The sequence below is a fragment of the Rasamsonia emersonii genome, assembly GCF_000968595.1.
Source record: "Rasamsonia emersonii CBS 393.64 chromosome Unknown ctg1118621760288, whole genome shotgun sequence".
Lineage (NCBI taxonomy): Eukaryota > Fungi > Ascomycota > Eurotiomycetes > Eurotiales > Trichocomaceae > Rasamsonia > Rasamsonia emersonii.
Window position 1 is genome coordinate 1 of NW_013563103.1, and position 17,092 is coordinate 17,092.

A 17,092-nucleotide genomic window follows, 5' to 3' on the forward strand; every position below is an offset into this window, starting at 1 on the left:
AAAACTCGTCATCGCTGTTGTCCATGCCACGGGAGGAGGCGGGGCCATGAAGAGTCGTCGAGCTATCGCGTGGCGTGGTCGATTGAATATTGAATTGAATGCATAACTTTTATGCTCCCCGCCAGCGACCACGGGATGGCTGCGGACGCGCCAAGGCTCGGCGTCATGTGCGACTGACGTCGGGGGTCGCTCTGCAGCCTAACCGGGCAGTGTTGGGAAGTGAACCGCCTAAGGTTCACGCCTAACCCGGCTAATGGACGCAGCTGAAAATCCTGCTCTGGACTCGAGCTGATCTCGTCTTGTCCAGCTCTTTCCAGCTGTTGTTCTGGCTCGAGAGGGCCTTGTCTTTTTGCGCTCGCCGCCAGCAGGTGATCGTCGCTGGCCGTCCGTGTTTGCCGGCTCCGCCCAGCCGCATTCATCAGATTTACTCCCTTCACATGAAAAGTCACGGTCCCTCTGGCCACGTCCTCAACCACCATCCACCCCCGAATCGTTGAGTTGCTGCTGGCGCTGGCCGTAGCACCTCCCGACTACACGAACACCTTTCCACCGTTAGTGGATGCGAGTGTCTCTCTCGACTCGTCACAATGGCTAGAACACGCAGGAACGTGAGGTTCCAGCATCGGATAACAAATGGCGTCGAGCAGCGGCGACATAGCTCCTCCGACATAAGCGATGTGGCCTCGGAGCCGGGAAGTCCAGGGAAGAATGGCAGCATCTCCAAGTCCGAAGTCATTGTGGAGGAGGTAGGCTTGCCGTCATTTTCCAGTTTTTGTGCTGGGGACGATTGCTAACACGCTCAGAAATCGGTGGCTCCTCCCATGTCGGAGTACGAGAAGAAGAAGCAGACGTTTATCACTCGGACGATCTGGACGTTCGTCATGATTGCGGGCTTCTTCATTGCCATGTTCTCCGGCCACATCTATGTGATTGCGATCGTTACTGCGGTGCAGATTCTTTCCTTCAAGGAGGTTATCGCGATTGCCAACGTTCCCAGCAGAGAGAAAAATCTGCGGTTCACCAAGTCTCTCAATTGGTATTTTCTGGCGACGACGATGTACTTTCTCTATGGAGAAAGTGTCATTTACTACTTCAAACATGTGTTGCTGGTGGATAAAGTGCTGTTGCCTTTTGCGACGCACCACCGCTTCATCAGCTTCATGCTTTACGTCATGGGTGAGTCCCGTCTCCTAGAACGAGTCAAGTCGGGCTAAGCTGATTTTTTCCAGGATTTGTCTTCTTTGTGGCCACACTCCAAAAAGGTCACTACCGGTTTCAATTTACTCAATTCGCCTGGACTCACATGGCGCTCTACCTGATCGTCGTGCAGGCACATTTCATCATGAACAACATCTTTGAAGGCATGATTTGGTTCTTCCTGCCTGCGTCGCTGGTCATTACCAACGACATTTTCGCCTACGTCTGTGGCATCACGTTTGGCCGAACGCAGCTCATCAAGCTGTCGCCGAAGAAGACGGTCGAGGGATTCGTGGGAGCCTGGATTTGCACGATCATTTTCGGTTACCTGATAACCAACATCTTGATGAGCTACAAGTACTTTATCTGCCCTGTGACGGACCTTGGTTCGAACGTGTTGACCGGCTTGGAGTGTACACCCAACCCTGTCTTTGCGCCAAAGGAGTACAGGCTCCCGGAATGGACGGGTTTGCCCCGGACGGTCCATGTTGCTCCGATGCAGTTCCATATCCTGGTGTTTGCGACCTTCGCCTCGCTCATTGCGCCGTTTGGTGGATTTTTCGCGTCTGGGTTGAAACGTACATTTAAAATCAAGGACTTTGGCGAGTCGATTCCGGGACACGGCGGCATCACGGATCGTATGGACTGTCAGTTCATCATGGGGTTCTTTGCGTATATGTACTACCACACGTTCATTGCGATACACAAGGCCAGTGTTGGCGACATCATTGAGACGGCAATCACGGGGTTGACGGCTGATGAACAACTCGAACTGGTCCGGGGTCTCAGCAAGTATCTCTACAACCAGGGAACTGTTTCGGAGAAGGTATGTCAACAACTACTCGTCACTAATTGCATGGCTAACTAAGACTCCTGCAGGTCCTGAGTTGTCTTAACGGAGAACTTGTGCGGCGGTGAACGAGCGCAGAAACAATTGATCTTAATACTCCATTCTCCACTCGATGATGATTTTTTCCCTTTTTCTCAACTGCTTGCGGAAGGCTTTTCTTTACTTCACTTTGTTTGCATGACCAGATGACAGTAATGTCGTCGTGTCTCGTCCTATAGTATTGTGTAACTTGCCTTGCAAGCTCCTTCTCCTTCTCCTTCTTCTTCTTGCTCATTCTGGCTTTTTGTATGAACAAGAAAGAAACTACTTTTTGGGATGTCCGTTCATGTCAACTCAACTTCAAGCATTGTCATTTTTTTTTAATGTGGCTTTGATTAATCTCTTTGGCTGGTGATGTTGATGCCAGCTCTGCTCCGCTCCGTTCCCGGGAGGGCGTCTTCTACTGCTAAATTCTGCATGAACGAGGGAGGATGAACAAGGGAGGATAAACGAGGGAGAAATGGAGGAAGGAATGGGGCCTTCTCAACTTGGAATCGAATCAATCCAATCCAATCCAACGGAGCAGATGAATGTGTGTGTAAAAAAAAAAAGCAGGAAAGAGAGAGAGAAGAATGAAATAAGAAATAAAAAACATGCCCGTTAAACAAAAAAAAACAAATACTAAGAAGACAGAGAGAAAAAAAAAGAAGGAATAGGAATGAAATTAGATGAGAGAAAAAAATGAACCAAAAAAAATGAATAACTTAATAGCCTTTTTTTTTCTCCTTTTTTTTTCTTTCATATTTCTTTTTTCTTTTCTTTTCTTTTCTTTTCTTTTCTTTTCTTTTCTTTTTTTTTTCTTTTGGCTCATAGGTATGTATGTCAGCGGTATACCTAAAGTATGTATGGGTACCTAGGGATGGATGTATGTGTTAACGACTCCATGACTCCATGACCCCTTTTTTTTTTAAAAAAAAAAGCTTTTTTTAAATAGCAGTACAGTACAGTACATCTATCTGATCAATGTCAATGTCCATGCAAAGCGAACTTTTAATTTTTTTCCTGGCCATTCCTTCCTTCCCACCCTCTAATAAACCGAACCGAACTGAAATAAGACAAGAACGCCCAAGACCAAAACAAAGCAGACAGAACAGAACAGAACAAACGCTGGGGTATCACTCTGACATACATAGATCGTCTCGTCTCGTATCATCTCGGAAAATGAAATCAAATCAAATAGAATCAAGCCAAATCGAATCGTGTCGATCGATCGATCGTCAGACTACTCCTCATCAACAACATACTCCTCCACCTCCTCTCGAAAGTACTCCGAAACGACCCTCTTCTCCGCCTCGGCGCGGTCCGGGTCGAGCATGAAGCGGACGGTGCCGTCGCGGCCGCGCTCGTTGAGGTTGGGTTTCTCGCCGTTGGCAGAGATGGGCGTGAGGGGGTTGGCGGGGCGGGTGTCTCTGTCTCCGCCGTCTTTCTCCTTGCCTTTGGGAGTGGGGTTTTTATGGTGGTGGTGATGGTGATGCTTGGATCCGTTGGAGAAGAGGTTGTCTTTCTCTTTCTCTTTCTCTTTTTCCTTCCAGAAAGTATATCGTGGGAGGTTCTTTGATTCAGCCTCCTGGTTGAGAGGGATGCGGATAGTGAGGAAGGCCTCCAGAGGGAATTCAGGTCCGACGGCCGTGTTGGTGCGGTGGTTGGTGTAGAGGTCCAGCAGGTCGAGCAGCGTTTCTGAGAATAGTTAGTCCTGCCTTAGTCCCGCTTTGTCGTGCACTGTCTAGGGAATGGGTTTCCTACCCATGACCTCTGCGCGGCCTATCTTCCAATTCTCGTAGTCTTTGCCAGACTCGACATCGTCCAGCCCAGCACCGACCAGCCGAGAAGCCAGCTCGAGACAGGCAAACGCCATGGTGGCCGTGGTCTGCTTGAGAGGCGCGAACGTGCGGTACAAGTCGAGAGAGACACAGTAAGCGACGAGGCCGACTTCATCGTCCCTCTGCACGCCGTAGCGCTTGCACAGCTTGACGAGCAGTTTCTGGGGATGGCGGTTGCGAAAGTCGAAGCCAGACGCCTCCAGCATCAGCCTTTCCAGGATGATGATGCCTCTGGAATGGGCGTCGAACAGCTGCGAGAGTCAGAGGCACAGACATGGAAAGTTAGTTGCAATCAATTCAGGCTCACCGAATCGTCCGGAGCCAGATGCTCCGCTGGAGGCAGCTTGAGATTGTACGCCGCACAGACAATCTCGCGCGACTTTTTCAGCGTGTCCTCGATCTTGCACGCCGTGAACAAGGCCGCGGCGGCAGCATCCTGTCGGCAGTCAGTCACCTGATCGGGACAATGACAGCAAATACCAACCATGTAGTTGTAGTGGTTGTCCGCATGGACAAGCCTGAATTTGTGGAAATACACGCATGCCGTGTTGTACGTACGGACGGGTCTAATACTTATTAGCTGGTAAAAGACGTAATAAAAGACTTGTTTAAAACCTACAAATGGAGCGCCTTGCGCACGTTGTCAATCCAGGTAACGCCTTGGATCCGGATGCTGTCCTCCCTCTGGGGATCGACACCCGTCGCGGCGAGGCATTCCTGGATGGTCTGCTCAAAGACATAGGGTTTAGCAACCTGTATGAACGACGGATGCGGTTGAGATGGTTTTTTGTTAGCCTCGTCCGGAGGGCCTTGGTTCTGTCCCTGGCTCTGTCCCTGGCCCTGACCCTGCTTCGACGAGTTGGCCCCCTCCGGACGCGCGGGGTCGTTCCTCGCGGAAGCCATCTTGGTCCTGGACTTCCTGAGCTTCAGGGAATTGTCGACCATGTCGAGCTTGCGATGCCGCGGATGCCAGTCGGGGTGGGTCATTCACGGGTCAACTTTTCTCCGGTTATCAAGATGTAAGATACGGAGTAGTCACGGGTGGAAGAGAAGAAGAGGTTCACATTTCTGCACAGGCTTTTTGTGAGCAGAATTTGTTTGTTTGGTTCTCGGCGTGAGTAGTGAATTCTCATGACAACCTACAACACAGGTAATTAGAGTTGTGTTTTGCATAGAATGTAACTAGGATTAGATAATTTATCTCGTATCTCGATCTCAGCTGAATTGTCCTCTTCTAGAGTGACAGCACAGCATTTGGCTCGCCCTGTTACTTGTCATCAAAAGACAGCTGATGGTGTGCAATTACTGATAAATTACTGGTGCAGTGTTAAATACAGAACCCCCTGGTCCAAAGAATATCCATATATCTTATATTCTATACAGAGGTAGTAATAATAATAACAATAATTCATTGCAATGAAGACAGAGAAATGCACTTTGCCAGAAAATCAGAACAAGAAAGTCATTTTGTTTCTCTCTCTTTCCCCCCCCTCCCTCCTCCCCACTCGTACATCGACTCCCGTGATGGTGCAATCATCCATCCCATCCCATCCCATCCCACTTGACACCTTCCCCGCATTATATGGAGACAGGAGACGTCAAGCTGACTAAACAATCGATCGAACGATAAATCGACACCACTGGACATCTTCTCCAAATACAGATAAGATTGGCTGATTCTCTCTCTCACAGAATCACTTTTCTACTGATATATATTTCCGTGTTCAACAAGAAAACAGATTTTTAAAAAGAAAATGCCCACCCACCCCGACGCCAACATCCGTCCCGAGGCAACGGGCCCAGCAAAAAGACTGGTCGAGCAGCATGCGGCCGAGCAGCCGCTGAAGCTGTATGCGGGGTGGTTTTGTCCGTGAGTATCTTCTTCTTTTGTCATCTTCTTTCTTTTTCGAATCTTCGTCTTTCCCTGATTTTTTTTTTCACGCATATACTGCCTGTTTTTTTTTGGCATCCTACGTTGAGTTTCCTGAATTCATGATTGAATCTAAGCAAGAATGAAGAGCAATTGATTGATCGTTCATGATCTATTATTGCTCTACTCCCTCCTCCTCAGTCTTACTTACATCAGCTCTTTTTTTTTTAATCCCTTCTTTTCCTTTCTTAATTTAATTTCTTTTCTTTTTTTTCTCCATAAAAACGTGTGTTTTATTATGAGCGTTCGTCTCTGCTTCAAGATCCTGTTCTACATCTGGGTTGTTCTTCCCTGCACGAGGACTCTCCTGTGTTGTTTTCTCTGATCGATCGATATATCTGCTGCTAGAAAGAAAGAGATGTTTATTCCTGAGGACCATGTCTCCAGCATTCGTTCCATACTGACAGATCGAAAATGCAACGAACAGCTTCGGTATGTCTCATCCCTGCCATTCTCAATTGCCGTTAAGGCGCCCTGCTAACGCAACCCTACTATTATACTATATTACTAGTGCAACGCGTCTGGCTCGCCCTAGAAGAAAAGCACATCCCCTACCAATACATCGAAGTGAATCCCTACCACAAACCCGCTTCTCTCCTCGCGCTCAACCCGCGCGGGCTCGTGCCGACCCTTTCCGTGCCTGTGGCCAAAAACCCATCCGTCTCGAAACAGAAACCTCTCTACGAGTCCACAGTCATCCTCGAGTATCTTGAGAGGCATTCCCTGACTACAGGCCACGGCTTCTCCCCGACGATCCGTACGAGCGCGCCCGCGCCCGTATATGGATTGACTATGTCACGTCGCGCATCATCCCGGCTTTTCACCGTTTCCTGCAGTATCAGCCTCCTGAGGGCGCGTCAGAGGATGCAGCCGCAGAAGGACTCGCCAAAGTCCGCAGCGAGTTCCTAGGCCATCTGAAAGAATGGACCAGGGCAATGGATCCCGAGGGGCCGTATTTCCTGGGGAAGGATCTCTCTTTGCCGGATGTGGCGCTGGCGCCGTGGGCGATCCGGCTCTGGGTGTTTGACGAGTTTAAGAGTGGAGGACTGGGTATCCCGGTCGAAGGGAGTGCAGGCGAGGACGAGCCCGTCTGGCAGAGATGGCGCAGGTGGTTGACGGCGATTGAGTCGAGGCGCAGCGTCCAGGAGACGACGAGCGAGAAGCAGTACTACCTGCCTATCTACAAGCGGTATGCTGATAATGTTGCCCAGAGCGAGTTGGCTAAGGCTATCCGAGCGGGGAGAGGTGTGCCGTAGTAGACAAGATAGATGCATGCACAGTACATACACATAACAACGTATATATTTTTATAGGATATACATGTACATACATACATACAACTGGTATCATTGTTCTTTGGTGTCTATGTGGAGGTGTATGCGTATTTCACGCCTTGCCCCCATACTTCTTGATCAGCTTCTGCATGATCGACACTGCTCCGGAGCGGTATCCTCCGCCAAAGATGGCATGGTGATTCAGATGATGGTACCTCGCCAAAGTCAGCAAAAAGCCTTTATTTTTTTTCCCCTGTCGAGTACACTTACAGCTCGTACAACTTCACGCGATCCTCATACTCCTCCACCGGCTCCGTCTTGGGCACGATGCGATGGTACTCGTTGAAAAAGGCCGGACCAAACCCGCCAAACATGTGCATAATGCCCAGCTCGTACTCGCTGTGCGCGTAGCAGGCAGACGGGTCGTAGACGACTGCGCTGTTCTCGGCCGTTTCATCTTCTTTCCGCCCGCTGCCCACGATGCGGCCGCGACTGGCGTTGCCGCTCCACAGGTCGCCGTGCACGACGACGGGGACAATCCCTTCGCCATGGCCGTTCCGGTCGTAGCCCAGATGCCCGTCGCCCAGCAGCGCGGGCACGACGGTGGTGGCTGTCCGCTCGACCAGCTCGCGCAGCGCGGGGTCCTTGCCGTTGCGCCGCTCCGACTCCTGCAGCACGGTCATCAGGCGCTCGTTGGCGTAGAAATCCGCCCACGACTCGCGGAACCGGTTCGGCTGGCGCGTGTCGCCGCAGTACGTCGGCACGGGGAAGCCAAACAGGCGTTTCCCCGTCTTGGGGTCTGGCGGCGCAGGCGTGCTGTGCAGCTTGCCCAGGCGCTGGGCCAGCGATGACTGGGACGAGGAGCGCCCGCCGCCTCCTCCGAGGTCGAGGAACTCCGTCACCAGGAAGAAGTTCTTCCCTTTCTTGCTGCTGCCATCATCCTCGTCGAGGGGCCCCCACGCTAGCGCACGCGGACAGAAACCAGGCACGATCGAGGCGATCGCGTTCAGCGACTCGTATTCCCCGTGAAACATCTCCTCGGCCGCCTTGCCATCGCCGGACGTCTTGACGAAGTACTGCCGTTCTTCTTCTTGTCCCTCGCCTACAGGGACACTGGCACGGATGCGACCCGTGGTCGAGAAGCCGGAGCCGAGATTGGACGTTGACAAGCTGGATTTGGACGGGTCTAGGGGAAGCCCGAGAGCGCGGAGGATGGCGGTAGGGACAGGAGGCATTTTGAAGAGCCGATTCTCGTGAAGCCCAAAAAAAGGACGATGTGTATGATGGAAAAGGGCACTCGGCGAGCTGCCCGGTGAGAGATGGGGAGTATCAAGTGTAGATTATTTTGTGAAGAAGAACCAATTGGATAGAAAATTCAACTCGTTTTTCGCCAGCGAGAAACCAGTGTGTCGATCGTAGTTGGAATGAATGAATAGGAGATTGATTGATTGATTGAAGAAGAAATTGGATGATTGAAGTGTTGTTGCGACGGTCGTGGGTCTGCATGACGTTTGCGGGGCTGCAGTTCGATAAGATAAGGACAGTACACAAGTAGTGTTTATGACTGGTTATTACAGTAAACTTCCTACGTCTCTACAAGCCTAGAATTGAGTATATAATTTATTTCAACGCTAATCGGAATGAAGAGCGTAACCTAGAATACACACGGTCGTCATTGATGCCAAAACTCAACGCCACCATGGCCCATCTGATCCAAGTCGTGCCCTTCAATGTACACCTAACCAGACCGAAGAAAAGAAAATTCTTTTTATACAGTAAACGTGCGCATCATGTTGAGTGCCGTCTTGGTGCGTTCCCTCACGTCGAGATCCGGATCCTCTTCCAGGCTCAGGAGCCGATCCATCGCGCCCAGGGCTTTCAGTTTGAGCGCACGTTCTTGGCACGCTTGGTGGTCGCTATGGTCGTCTTTGAAGGTCAGATTGAGGACCGTCCACACACAGTTCACCCGCACGTAGCGGTTGGGGTGGTTGAAAAAGCTCATCAGATTCTTCATCAAGTCATAGTGCGAGAACAGCAGCTCTCGATGCCGCTGGTTCCCGGCTGCAAGATGCACGATCACATAAGTCACGGCGATCAAGATCTCCACAGGGACCGGTGTGATCGACTTGGGCGAAGTTGAATCTCTCCGGCTCGGAACCGGGGCACTCCGCGGTCGGAGCTTGTCCGCCAGACTATCCAAAACCTCGTTCTGCCCCATTTCTCGGAAAATATAGTCGGCCATCTCGGTGGCTCCGGGCCCGCAGATGGTATTGCGGATCAGATCAAACGCCTGTTCCTGCACCGCGATCTCGTCCTGCTGGGCCTCCTTGATCCGATCCATCTCAGCACTCAAGGCCAGTTTGCGTCGCTTCGCCGGGTCGGAAAGATAATAGTCCGTGCTGGACTTGGGTGCATCCGTCATGTGGAGGTCCTCCTCTCGATCTCTTCGGACGTCCTCCATCGGATTCAACAGATCGACCTGTTCGCCGGCCGAGTTCGATGTCCCCATGCCCAGCGTGGATCCATTCTCAAAATCCGTCGTTGTCCCGTGTCTATTTAGTATCTCTACCGGGTCCTGTAGGAGAATTTGCCTCAACCAAACTGGCCCCAGGTCCGCGAGGATCTTGGTCTTGATATCATTGGCGGAGTTGTACGCGATATGCTTGAGAGCCCAAAGAGATTCCAACCGAAGCTTGAGATTAGGAGAGTGAGCATGATCGCAGAGAATGGACAGAATGTCCGCAGAAATGATAGCCTAGGCGTGTCAGTAAAAAAAAATTTTCAAAAAAAAAGGAGAAAGAAATCAAAGCTGTACCTCTTTCATGGGACTGAAATCCAACGCCAGATTCGATATCACCGACGTCGCTGCGATCTGCACTTCGATATCGGGGTGTTTGATCAACACAAAGAGAGGAGTCGCCACCCCAGCATCAATGAGGCTTGTTCGGAGGATGCTCACGGAACGAGTGAGCGATCTGGTAGCACAACAGGCGGCCAGCAACGTCGGCGTCGGGTTGCCATCCGCCACGGTGTTCTTGGTCCCCGTCGCTTCCTCCGCTGGCTGGCTGGGACGCGGCTTCAGAGAGTCGATAATATAGGGCACGGCCCCGTGGTCACAGATGGCCTTCCGGTACTCATCCTTGGAAGGCGCCACGGCAGCAAGCGCCATCAAAATGCTCTCCCGATACCGCAGGATGTGGCAGACCATTGGGAGGTATCCAGCTGGTCCCAGCCGACACTCGGGTGAAGCCTCTGGTTGTGAATCCGTCCGCCTACTCTCGGCATGCCACATGGATTTGGGGTTCTCCTGAAGCGGATTATAGGTCTCCTTGAGCAGTTGCGATAATTTCTTGATCGCGCCTCCTTCGACGGCTGGTTTCTGCAGCTCTTTCGAATCCATGACCAGAGTAGCGAGGACGGACGGAGCCTCCTCTCTCAGGCGAAGCGTCGTCGGGATCAAGCCATCATACTCGGGATCCGACTCATCCTTCATCTCGTAATCTTTATCGAACATCCGAATGAGCACCGGGATCAATAAGTAGCTCAACATGGGTATCCGATGCTCCTTGGCTAGGCCCAGACGGAACAAGACGGTCAGGAGACGGGCAGCCATTAATCGAGTCATGCCCGATTCCGCTCTGATCACATGTAACAGCCACGGTACGATTGCGTTTTCCTCCTCGTCAGGGGCCGATTCGAGATACGTGTTCAGCAGCTGGCCGTGTTTGCCATAGGAACCATGAGGAACCAGGGGTGGGAAGTTACTCGAAGCCTTTGATTGGGGGACAGGAACGGCCGGCAGGATGGTATCGATCGGGTTTGCGATTGGACGAGGCACTGCAAATCCGGACAAATAGGTTGATCCCCAAGGAGCTTTCTTGATGTCTGCGGGGGAGAATTCCGGTAATTGCTTGGGAAACACGGTGACGATCCCCGGTGACGACAGGAAGAGTTCCGCCCGCCATTTGGCATGCTCAATGATCACGGCCACCGCACGCAGGATTGGTGCGAGTCTGGCACCGGCCGGTGCGGGTGGAGGAAATGCGGGTAAAACCCCAGGCTCGTGCAAATGGTTCTCTGCGCCGGGTAGCACGAATCCTTGAGCTACCACGAACGAGGCAACTTTGAACGCGAGGGCATCCAGCACTCCGGCCTCTGCCAGGGCCGACTTGTGTGTTTCCTCCGTGCAGAGTTTCGCAATGAGGCCTGCAGCAAGGTTGACCGAGGACACGGTTGTTTGAGAAGCAGACGTCTGGCTGATGATGTGGGCGAAGCACCCGACGTGCTCCTTGGAGAAGAGGAGCTCGGCGAGTTTGTTATCCTGCGGCCAATTCGGGTTCTGGAGCGGAAAGCGGTCGGCGATGGTGTCAAGGGTCTTGAGAATGGGGAGCGTCAGCCATTGCGGGCAGCCAGGAGACGACAGGATCGAGAGCATCGAGGGCAGAATGTCGCCTGCCAGGATGGGGGAGATGAAAGCCGGGCCACCTGCATGCACCTTGTCAGCACCTGCCCCTACCTGAACCACGTTCCTCTCCGGGAATATTCACCTTGAGCTAAGCTGCCCACGATAATGACCGCCTGGAGACAAGCTTCCTCTTCGTCCGTCCGGGGCCTTGTCGTGTCGCTGTGCTTTCTCGTCCCATTGAGCTCACCCGACGTCGCGGCCTTCTTGCCGTTCCCTCTTCGTAGCGCCAGAACCTTGGAGAGCAAGGGAATAATGCCCCACGAAATCCAGGCCTCTTTCCGCTGGTCATGACCGATCAGCTCGTGCTTCAGAGCTCGCAGAGCGGCCACCTGGTCGGCGAGGGATTCGGGGTTCTGCAGCCTGGCTAGCAGGGGGGACGTCTCCAGTCGCGCCATGGTGAGAGAGGCCCTGCGCCGCCAAGCAGGCTGCCCAAGGGATCGGTCAACAGTCGTTCACAGTGCGAGTTGGGGTGGTGAAGGGAGCAGGACTTGGTCTGGTGCGGAACGTAGGCCGGACTCGCTCAGTGCGAAGGCTCCGATGCGTCAAGGGCGGCGAAACGGCAGGACGGTGATGGGCAGCAGGATGACGTCGACAGGGATGTTGGGCAGATGGCGAGGAGGCACAGTCGAATTGTAGCGTACATGCACATATCACGCCAGGAGGATCTCGAATCGTCTATGGCAGCTTGGCCGGGGACGCACGCGATGGCAGCGGCGCTTGTTCGGCGACAAGTGGACGAGCACAGCTGGCCGCCGCTGACTGGCCTGGCCGGGATGCCCGCAGCGAGGGCGGGCTCCGTACTGTAAGTTACGGCCCAGGCCCGCCTCGGGGCGCGGGGAAAGCGTCCTGTACCGTAACGGTCCACGTGACCAGCATGCTCCAGTCACATGACAATGGTGTCATAGGTCACGTGGTGTATGTGTCACGTGGAGAGGTGTGCTGACATAAGCTGTAGCTGTTGGTGCCCCAGGCAGAAAGTCGATCCCAAGGCATCAAGGCCGGCCGAGTTTTCCGAACGTGCAACGGCTGCAGCAAGATAAGATGATGCTCCAGTGCAGCAGCTAATAAAATCACGCGGTTGGCAGTGCGCCATTTTCCGCTAGCGAGGCCTTTCACCTTTGCCGCCCAACCAGCCGTGGCAGCCTGGCGCGACCCGGCCCCGGGCTTGGGCGGTCCTTGGTAGTCGTATTCCCGTGCCTGCAAACTCTTCTCTTCCATCACCTCGCCGGTGAGAAAGCCATCCCCATCCCACGCTCGACCTGTCTCTCTTCTCTGCTCTCCTCCAGCTTCCAGCGTGGGTGCGTCCGCGGGAGCTCTTGAAGATGCGCCGGAGCATGCTGTCCCCGGAGTCGATGTCTGTTCCTGGCCTGTGCGCGCGTCAACGCCTGCCCCGACGACCTGTCTGCCGAGCACGTGGCCCGTCTGCAGCGGCCTACTCGAGCACTGCTCCGTCTCGCCGCCCATGATCGCCTCGTCGCCCTCGTCCGCCGCCGTGCAGGCCGCGGCATGCTCGCCCTCGCGCTTCGCTGGCCGCTCGCACCACCATGACTCCTCTGCCCATCATCCCCTTGCCCAGCCCTCGTCGTCCCCGCCCATCGCCGGCGGTGCTGCTGCTGCTGCTGCCTTCATCCCCCGTACCCCGTCCCGGTCGCGCCTCGCCCAGAGCGTCGAAGAGATCCGGACGGCCTTGAAGCGACATACCGTGGACGCTGCCTCGCAGTCTTCTCCCTGCGAGCCCTCGGGGGATCATCCTCGCGGCTCCATGCCCGCTGGGCCCGGGTCCCTTGGGGGCGGAACCCGTCTGACGGAGATCAACAACACCACCGCCGCTGCTACTGCTTCTGCTACCACCACCAACGACTCCAAGGCCTCTGTCAAGCCGCCAACATCGTCCGGGGACAGCGGTGCCAAACGCCAGCTGTCGGACGACCAGGCCCAGCATGTGCCTCCGCCGGACCCCACGCTGGTCGCCCTCGAACGGTCCCGGTCCAAACGGGCACGGCCTCCCCAGCCGGCCGTGAAGCTGCTGCCTCGACGCTACGAGCTGGTGCATCCCAATGACCTGGTCGTGCTGATCTCGAGCATGTTGATGGAGCTCATCCAGTACAACGACAAGATCCCCCTGAATGAGGGCCGGCTGACTCGGTTCCACTCGCGCACGCCGCCGCGCATCTCTGTCCGTGACTATCTCCAGCGCCTGACCACGCACGCGACCTTGTCGCCTCCGATCCTCCTGAGCATGGTCTACTACATTGACCGACTGTGCGCGCTCTACCCGGCCTTTACCGTGTCCAGTCTCACCGTCCATCGATTCCTCATCGCGAGTGCGACGGTAGCCAGCAAAGGTCTGAGCGACAGCTTTTGGACGAACAAGACGTATGCTCGAGTGGGCGGGATCAGTGTCGCCGAATTGGCTCTGCTGGAGTTGGAGTTTCTGTGGCGGGTCGAGTGGAAGATCGTGCCGCAGCCCGAAGTGCTGGTCGACTACTATCTGAGCCTGGTGGAGCGGTGTGAAGGATATCAGCTGGAGCCAGAAGACACCGCGTCAGCTGGTCCGAATGCGGTGCAACAACAGCCTGGTGGTGGCGCCAGGTGAGGAATACCCGCAGACGGTGCTCGCATTGTTAGACGACATTAGATTGGGTCCGTTTCATTTCTGCATAAGATTTGCGATTTTCTTATCCAGACGATCGGATTGTCTTTACTTTTTTTATTTCTTGCCGGGATTGAGCTGGTTACTTTTTTTCTTTTTTTTTTCTGGACAGGTACCGTTCATGCTGAGTTTTTTTTTTCGGGGATCTAGGTGTGGGTTGGTGTTGAGTGATACAGATTTTTTTTTCTTCAAGAGGTCGGGCAGGCGCCTGGTGATTGTGCAATTATGTTCATATTTTCTGGTTTATGGTTAGCATAATGAAGTAATCTATGTACATCAGTAGTACTCCGTACAAAGGAGAACATTGTTTTGAGAATTGAGATTGCTCTGATCGATCGTCATGCGGAGATCGGCAGGGAGGCGAGCCAAGCATTCTTTCTGCGCCGATCTTCCGTCAGCCGTCTCGTGACTCTCGTCCGCCATTTAGTTAATTCGCCAGGGCTTAGGTCATAGGGTTTAGGGTTGTTCCTAACTTCTCGTGGGGAAGCGCGGCAGAAAAGTCAGCATCCTGTACTCCGTAATTATACCTAGATAAACAACGGGGAGATTAATAGCACGTCACTTGGATCCCCTTCCCGTTCTAGGGCTGGAGTCTGGAGGCACGCCGCCTTTTGCTCACCCACCCCTGCCGTGAGGCTGGGTTCTAAGCGCTATCTATTCTGTGTCAAAAAGACCACAGGATGGCGGCCGTTAGGCGCCATCTGTCCAGTACCCGCCTACCTATATATTAGTAGGTCTCTAGGCTGCGCGCTACAGCTCCTGAGGTGATATACCTGTCCTACAGTACTTGCCGTCTTAGGAAATTTAACTAACAGAAATCAGCCAATGCCAGTCTTGTACAAAGGCGCGAGAAGGATCTGAGCGCACCATAGGATTACATGACTCTTTTCGATCATGGTCGAAAAATGAGGTTGTTGGACGTGATAAATACTTTGAACTATCATCGAAAGGATGCTTCGTGGTGTTGAGTCCGCCCCGTGGAATCATAAATGTCACATGATCCCAGGCGGCTGTCCTTCGCTACTTCCCAAATTATTACTTCCTCCCATGCAACCCATCATTACCATATAATACCAATTATCACATCCGAATCATGTCCTCATCTCCGGATATGTCTACTCTCACCATATCAACTGCTGGGGAAGACCCCGAGTTATCTCTGGAAATCTCGTGCCCTGAGTCGAAACCAGAAGACAATTCATCAGGAAAGACTGAGACTCCAGAGCAGGTTTCAAGTTTGAATGAATTGACAAAGATACTTCGCAATTTTCTTGGTGGCACAGGAGAGACAGACCTGAAGTTACATATAAAAGAGACATTGATATATACCAAAGATATCAGGAGAATTCTAAGGGGCCATCGGGCAACATATGACCCTGAGAAATGCATCCTGATAAAGGGGATGTCAAGACCATTACACGACTCCATTTTTCACCTTGCTTCTTTATTTCTTACCAAAGCCTCATAGAATGGCTTTCTTATGCATAAGGAATCTCGTCTTTTGCAGCTCTTAGGTCAAGCAGAGATGCTTGCTGGGAAGACCAACGGTACACTGAAGAAGGTTGAGGCTTGGACAAAATATCCTGATGCCTCTATTCTCTTTGAGGATCCTGAGTCACTTGATACAACACCGACTATTATATTTGAAGTTGGGTTCAGAGAAAGCCACCAGGATCTGCTCAGCGACATGAAATAGTGGTTGACGAAAAGTTGGGTGGATGTGCAATTGGTCATTCTAGTCGACATCAACGAGGATGAAAAACTCCGCAAGACCTATCAACAAACACCAGGAAGTCTAAGTCGTGTTGCCAAACTTCTCAAAGACTACGGAAATGCCAAGGGCAAAGCCGCTCATCAGCAAGGGGAAAGTGAGACCGGAGAGTCCGAAACAGAAGAGGAAATTGAGTCGGACAAGTCAATCAAGCAACATATTGTGGTAGAAGATTGGGTCGGACCAATCACTGTTAACCTGGAGTTCTGGGAGCCAGGGCCTTCAGGACCTCAGAAACGTGGCAGCAGTTTAGTAAGTTATTTACTTATCCATTGACCCTGAGGGACACAAAGTTTCCTCCTGTTCCGCAGCGGCTGCCCTGCTTCTCACGAAGACCGATTTTCAATCTTATACCCGGAATAGGTGGTGGGGGGGCGGGTTGCTCTGGCCGGCTTCTATATCCCCATTCTTAAAGACTTTGCAAGTCAATTGCTAACCTTTGTTCACAAATTGTAGTGTGTCATGCCCCCAGCCTTCAGGAAATGCCCCGCCCATATATATCACCGACCTGATACCTTCCAAGTACTACGATACAATTCCGGAGTTTGATTCATCCCGAAAGGCCTACTTAGAGATGGATTCGTTCCGAAAATACCTATCAGTGGGGATCAAGAAACTTGCCTTTTTTTTCGTGCAATGAACTACATTCGCCCACGATCGAAGGAATCTGATTAAAATCGCAAGCAATGAGTTCGACAAGACACCGGTGGTAGATTACAATACTTGGACTATTAGGAGGGCCTTTTACTGCAGGAATGGATTCTCACTATCAATGCTATTAAAAGTCTTTTCTTAATTTGTCTTTTACCAAAACTAACCTCTAAACTTAATTATAATAGAGGAGAGAGATAGAAAGGGCTCTATATAATAGTAATAGACCAACAACTTGTTCTTGCCGCCGTCATATTTATTTTAAATAATAGCTTGTTGTCTAGCTAGATATCAATCGAGGAGACTAGGCCCTTACATATAAAAGACCTAGCAACTTCCACTGAGATAATACCATATAGTGAGTGGTATCTAACCTTATACTTAGAACCTGATTCTAATTAGCTTATCTCTAAACCCCTATACCTCTAATTTTAGGTTCCTA

At 52.3% G+C, this 17,092-nt stretch overlaps 7 protein-coding genes across 7 annotated transcripts; 4 read left to right on the forward strand and 3 right to left on the reverse strand.

Moving 5' to 3' along the window:
• Positions 1-587: 587 nt before the first annotated feature.
• On the forward strand, positions 588-2,115 carry T310_5470 (Phosphatidate cytidylyltransferase; the record flags this gene model as incomplete). The annotated part of the gene is made up of 4 exons (XM_013471640.1): positions 588-746; positions 804-1,176; positions 1,230-2,023; positions 2,077-2,115. 4 exons carry the CDS (start codon positions 588-590, stop codon positions 2,113-2,115), a joined length of 1,365 nt encoding a protein of 454 aa, XP_013327094.1.
• Positions 2,116-3,308: 1,193 nt separating this feature from the next.
• Positions 3,309-4,809, reverse strand: T310_5471 (Cyclin; the record flags this gene model as incomplete). The annotated part of the gene is made up of 4 exons (XM_013471641.1): positions 3,309-3,763; positions 3,830-4,157; positions 4,214-4,472; positions 4,526-4,809. 4 exons carry the CDS (start codon positions 4,807-4,809, stop codon positions 3,309-3,311), a joined length of 1,326 nt encoding a protein of 441 aa, XP_013327095.1.
• An 851-nt stretch (positions 4,810-5,660) lies between these two features.
• T310_5472 (Uncharacterized protein) lies at positions 5,661-7,310 on the forward strand (the record flags this gene model as incomplete). The annotated part of the gene is made up of 4 exons (XM_013471642.1): positions 5,661-5,776; positions 6,185-6,268; positions 6,570-7,081; positions 7,150-7,310. 4 exons carry the CDS (start codon positions 5,661-5,663, stop codon positions 7,308-7,310), a joined length of 873 nt encoding a protein of 290 aa, XP_013327096.1.
• Positions 7,311-7,376: 66 nt separating this feature from the next.
• T310_5473 (Fructosamine-3-kinase) lies at positions 7,377-8,345 on the reverse strand (the record flags this gene model as incomplete). Its single annotated transcript, XM_013471643.1, has 1 exon — positions 7,377-8,345. The coding sequence occupies one exon, from the start codon at positions 8,343-8,345 to the stop codon at positions 7,377-7,379; it is 969 nt and encodes a 322-aa protein (XP_013327097.1).
• A 533-nt stretch (positions 8,346-8,878) lies between these two features.
• Positions 8,879-11,970, reverse strand: T310_5474 (Armadillo repeat protein; the record flags this gene model as incomplete). The annotated part of the gene is made up of 3 exons (XM_013471644.1): positions 8,879-9,865; positions 9,926-11,626; positions 11,677-11,970. The coding sequence occupies 3 exons, from the start codon at positions 11,968-11,970 to the stop codon at positions 8,879-8,881; spliced, it is 2,982 nt and encodes a 993-aa protein (XP_013327098.1).
• A 309-nt stretch (positions 11,971-12,279) lies between these two features.
• On the forward strand, positions 12,280-14,171 carry T310_5475 (PHO80-like cyclin; the record flags this gene model as incomplete). Its single annotated transcript, XM_013471645.1, has 3 exons — positions 12,280-12,377; positions 12,481-12,509; positions 12,862-14,171. The coding sequence occupies 3 exons, from the start codon at positions 12,280-12,282 to the stop codon at positions 14,169-14,171; spliced, it is 1,437 nt and encodes a 478-aa protein (XP_013327099.1).
• A 1,582-nt stretch (positions 14,172-15,753) lies between these two features.
• Positions 15,754-16,639, forward strand: T310_5476 (uncharacterized protein; the record flags this gene model as incomplete). Its single annotated transcript, XM_013471646.1, has 3 exons — positions 15,754-15,789; positions 15,925-16,251; positions 16,523-16,639. 3 exons carry the CDS (start codon positions 15,754-15,756, stop codon positions 16,637-16,639), a joined length of 480 nt encoding a protein of 159 aa, XP_013327100.1.
• Positions 16,640-17,092: the final 453 nt, after the last annotated feature.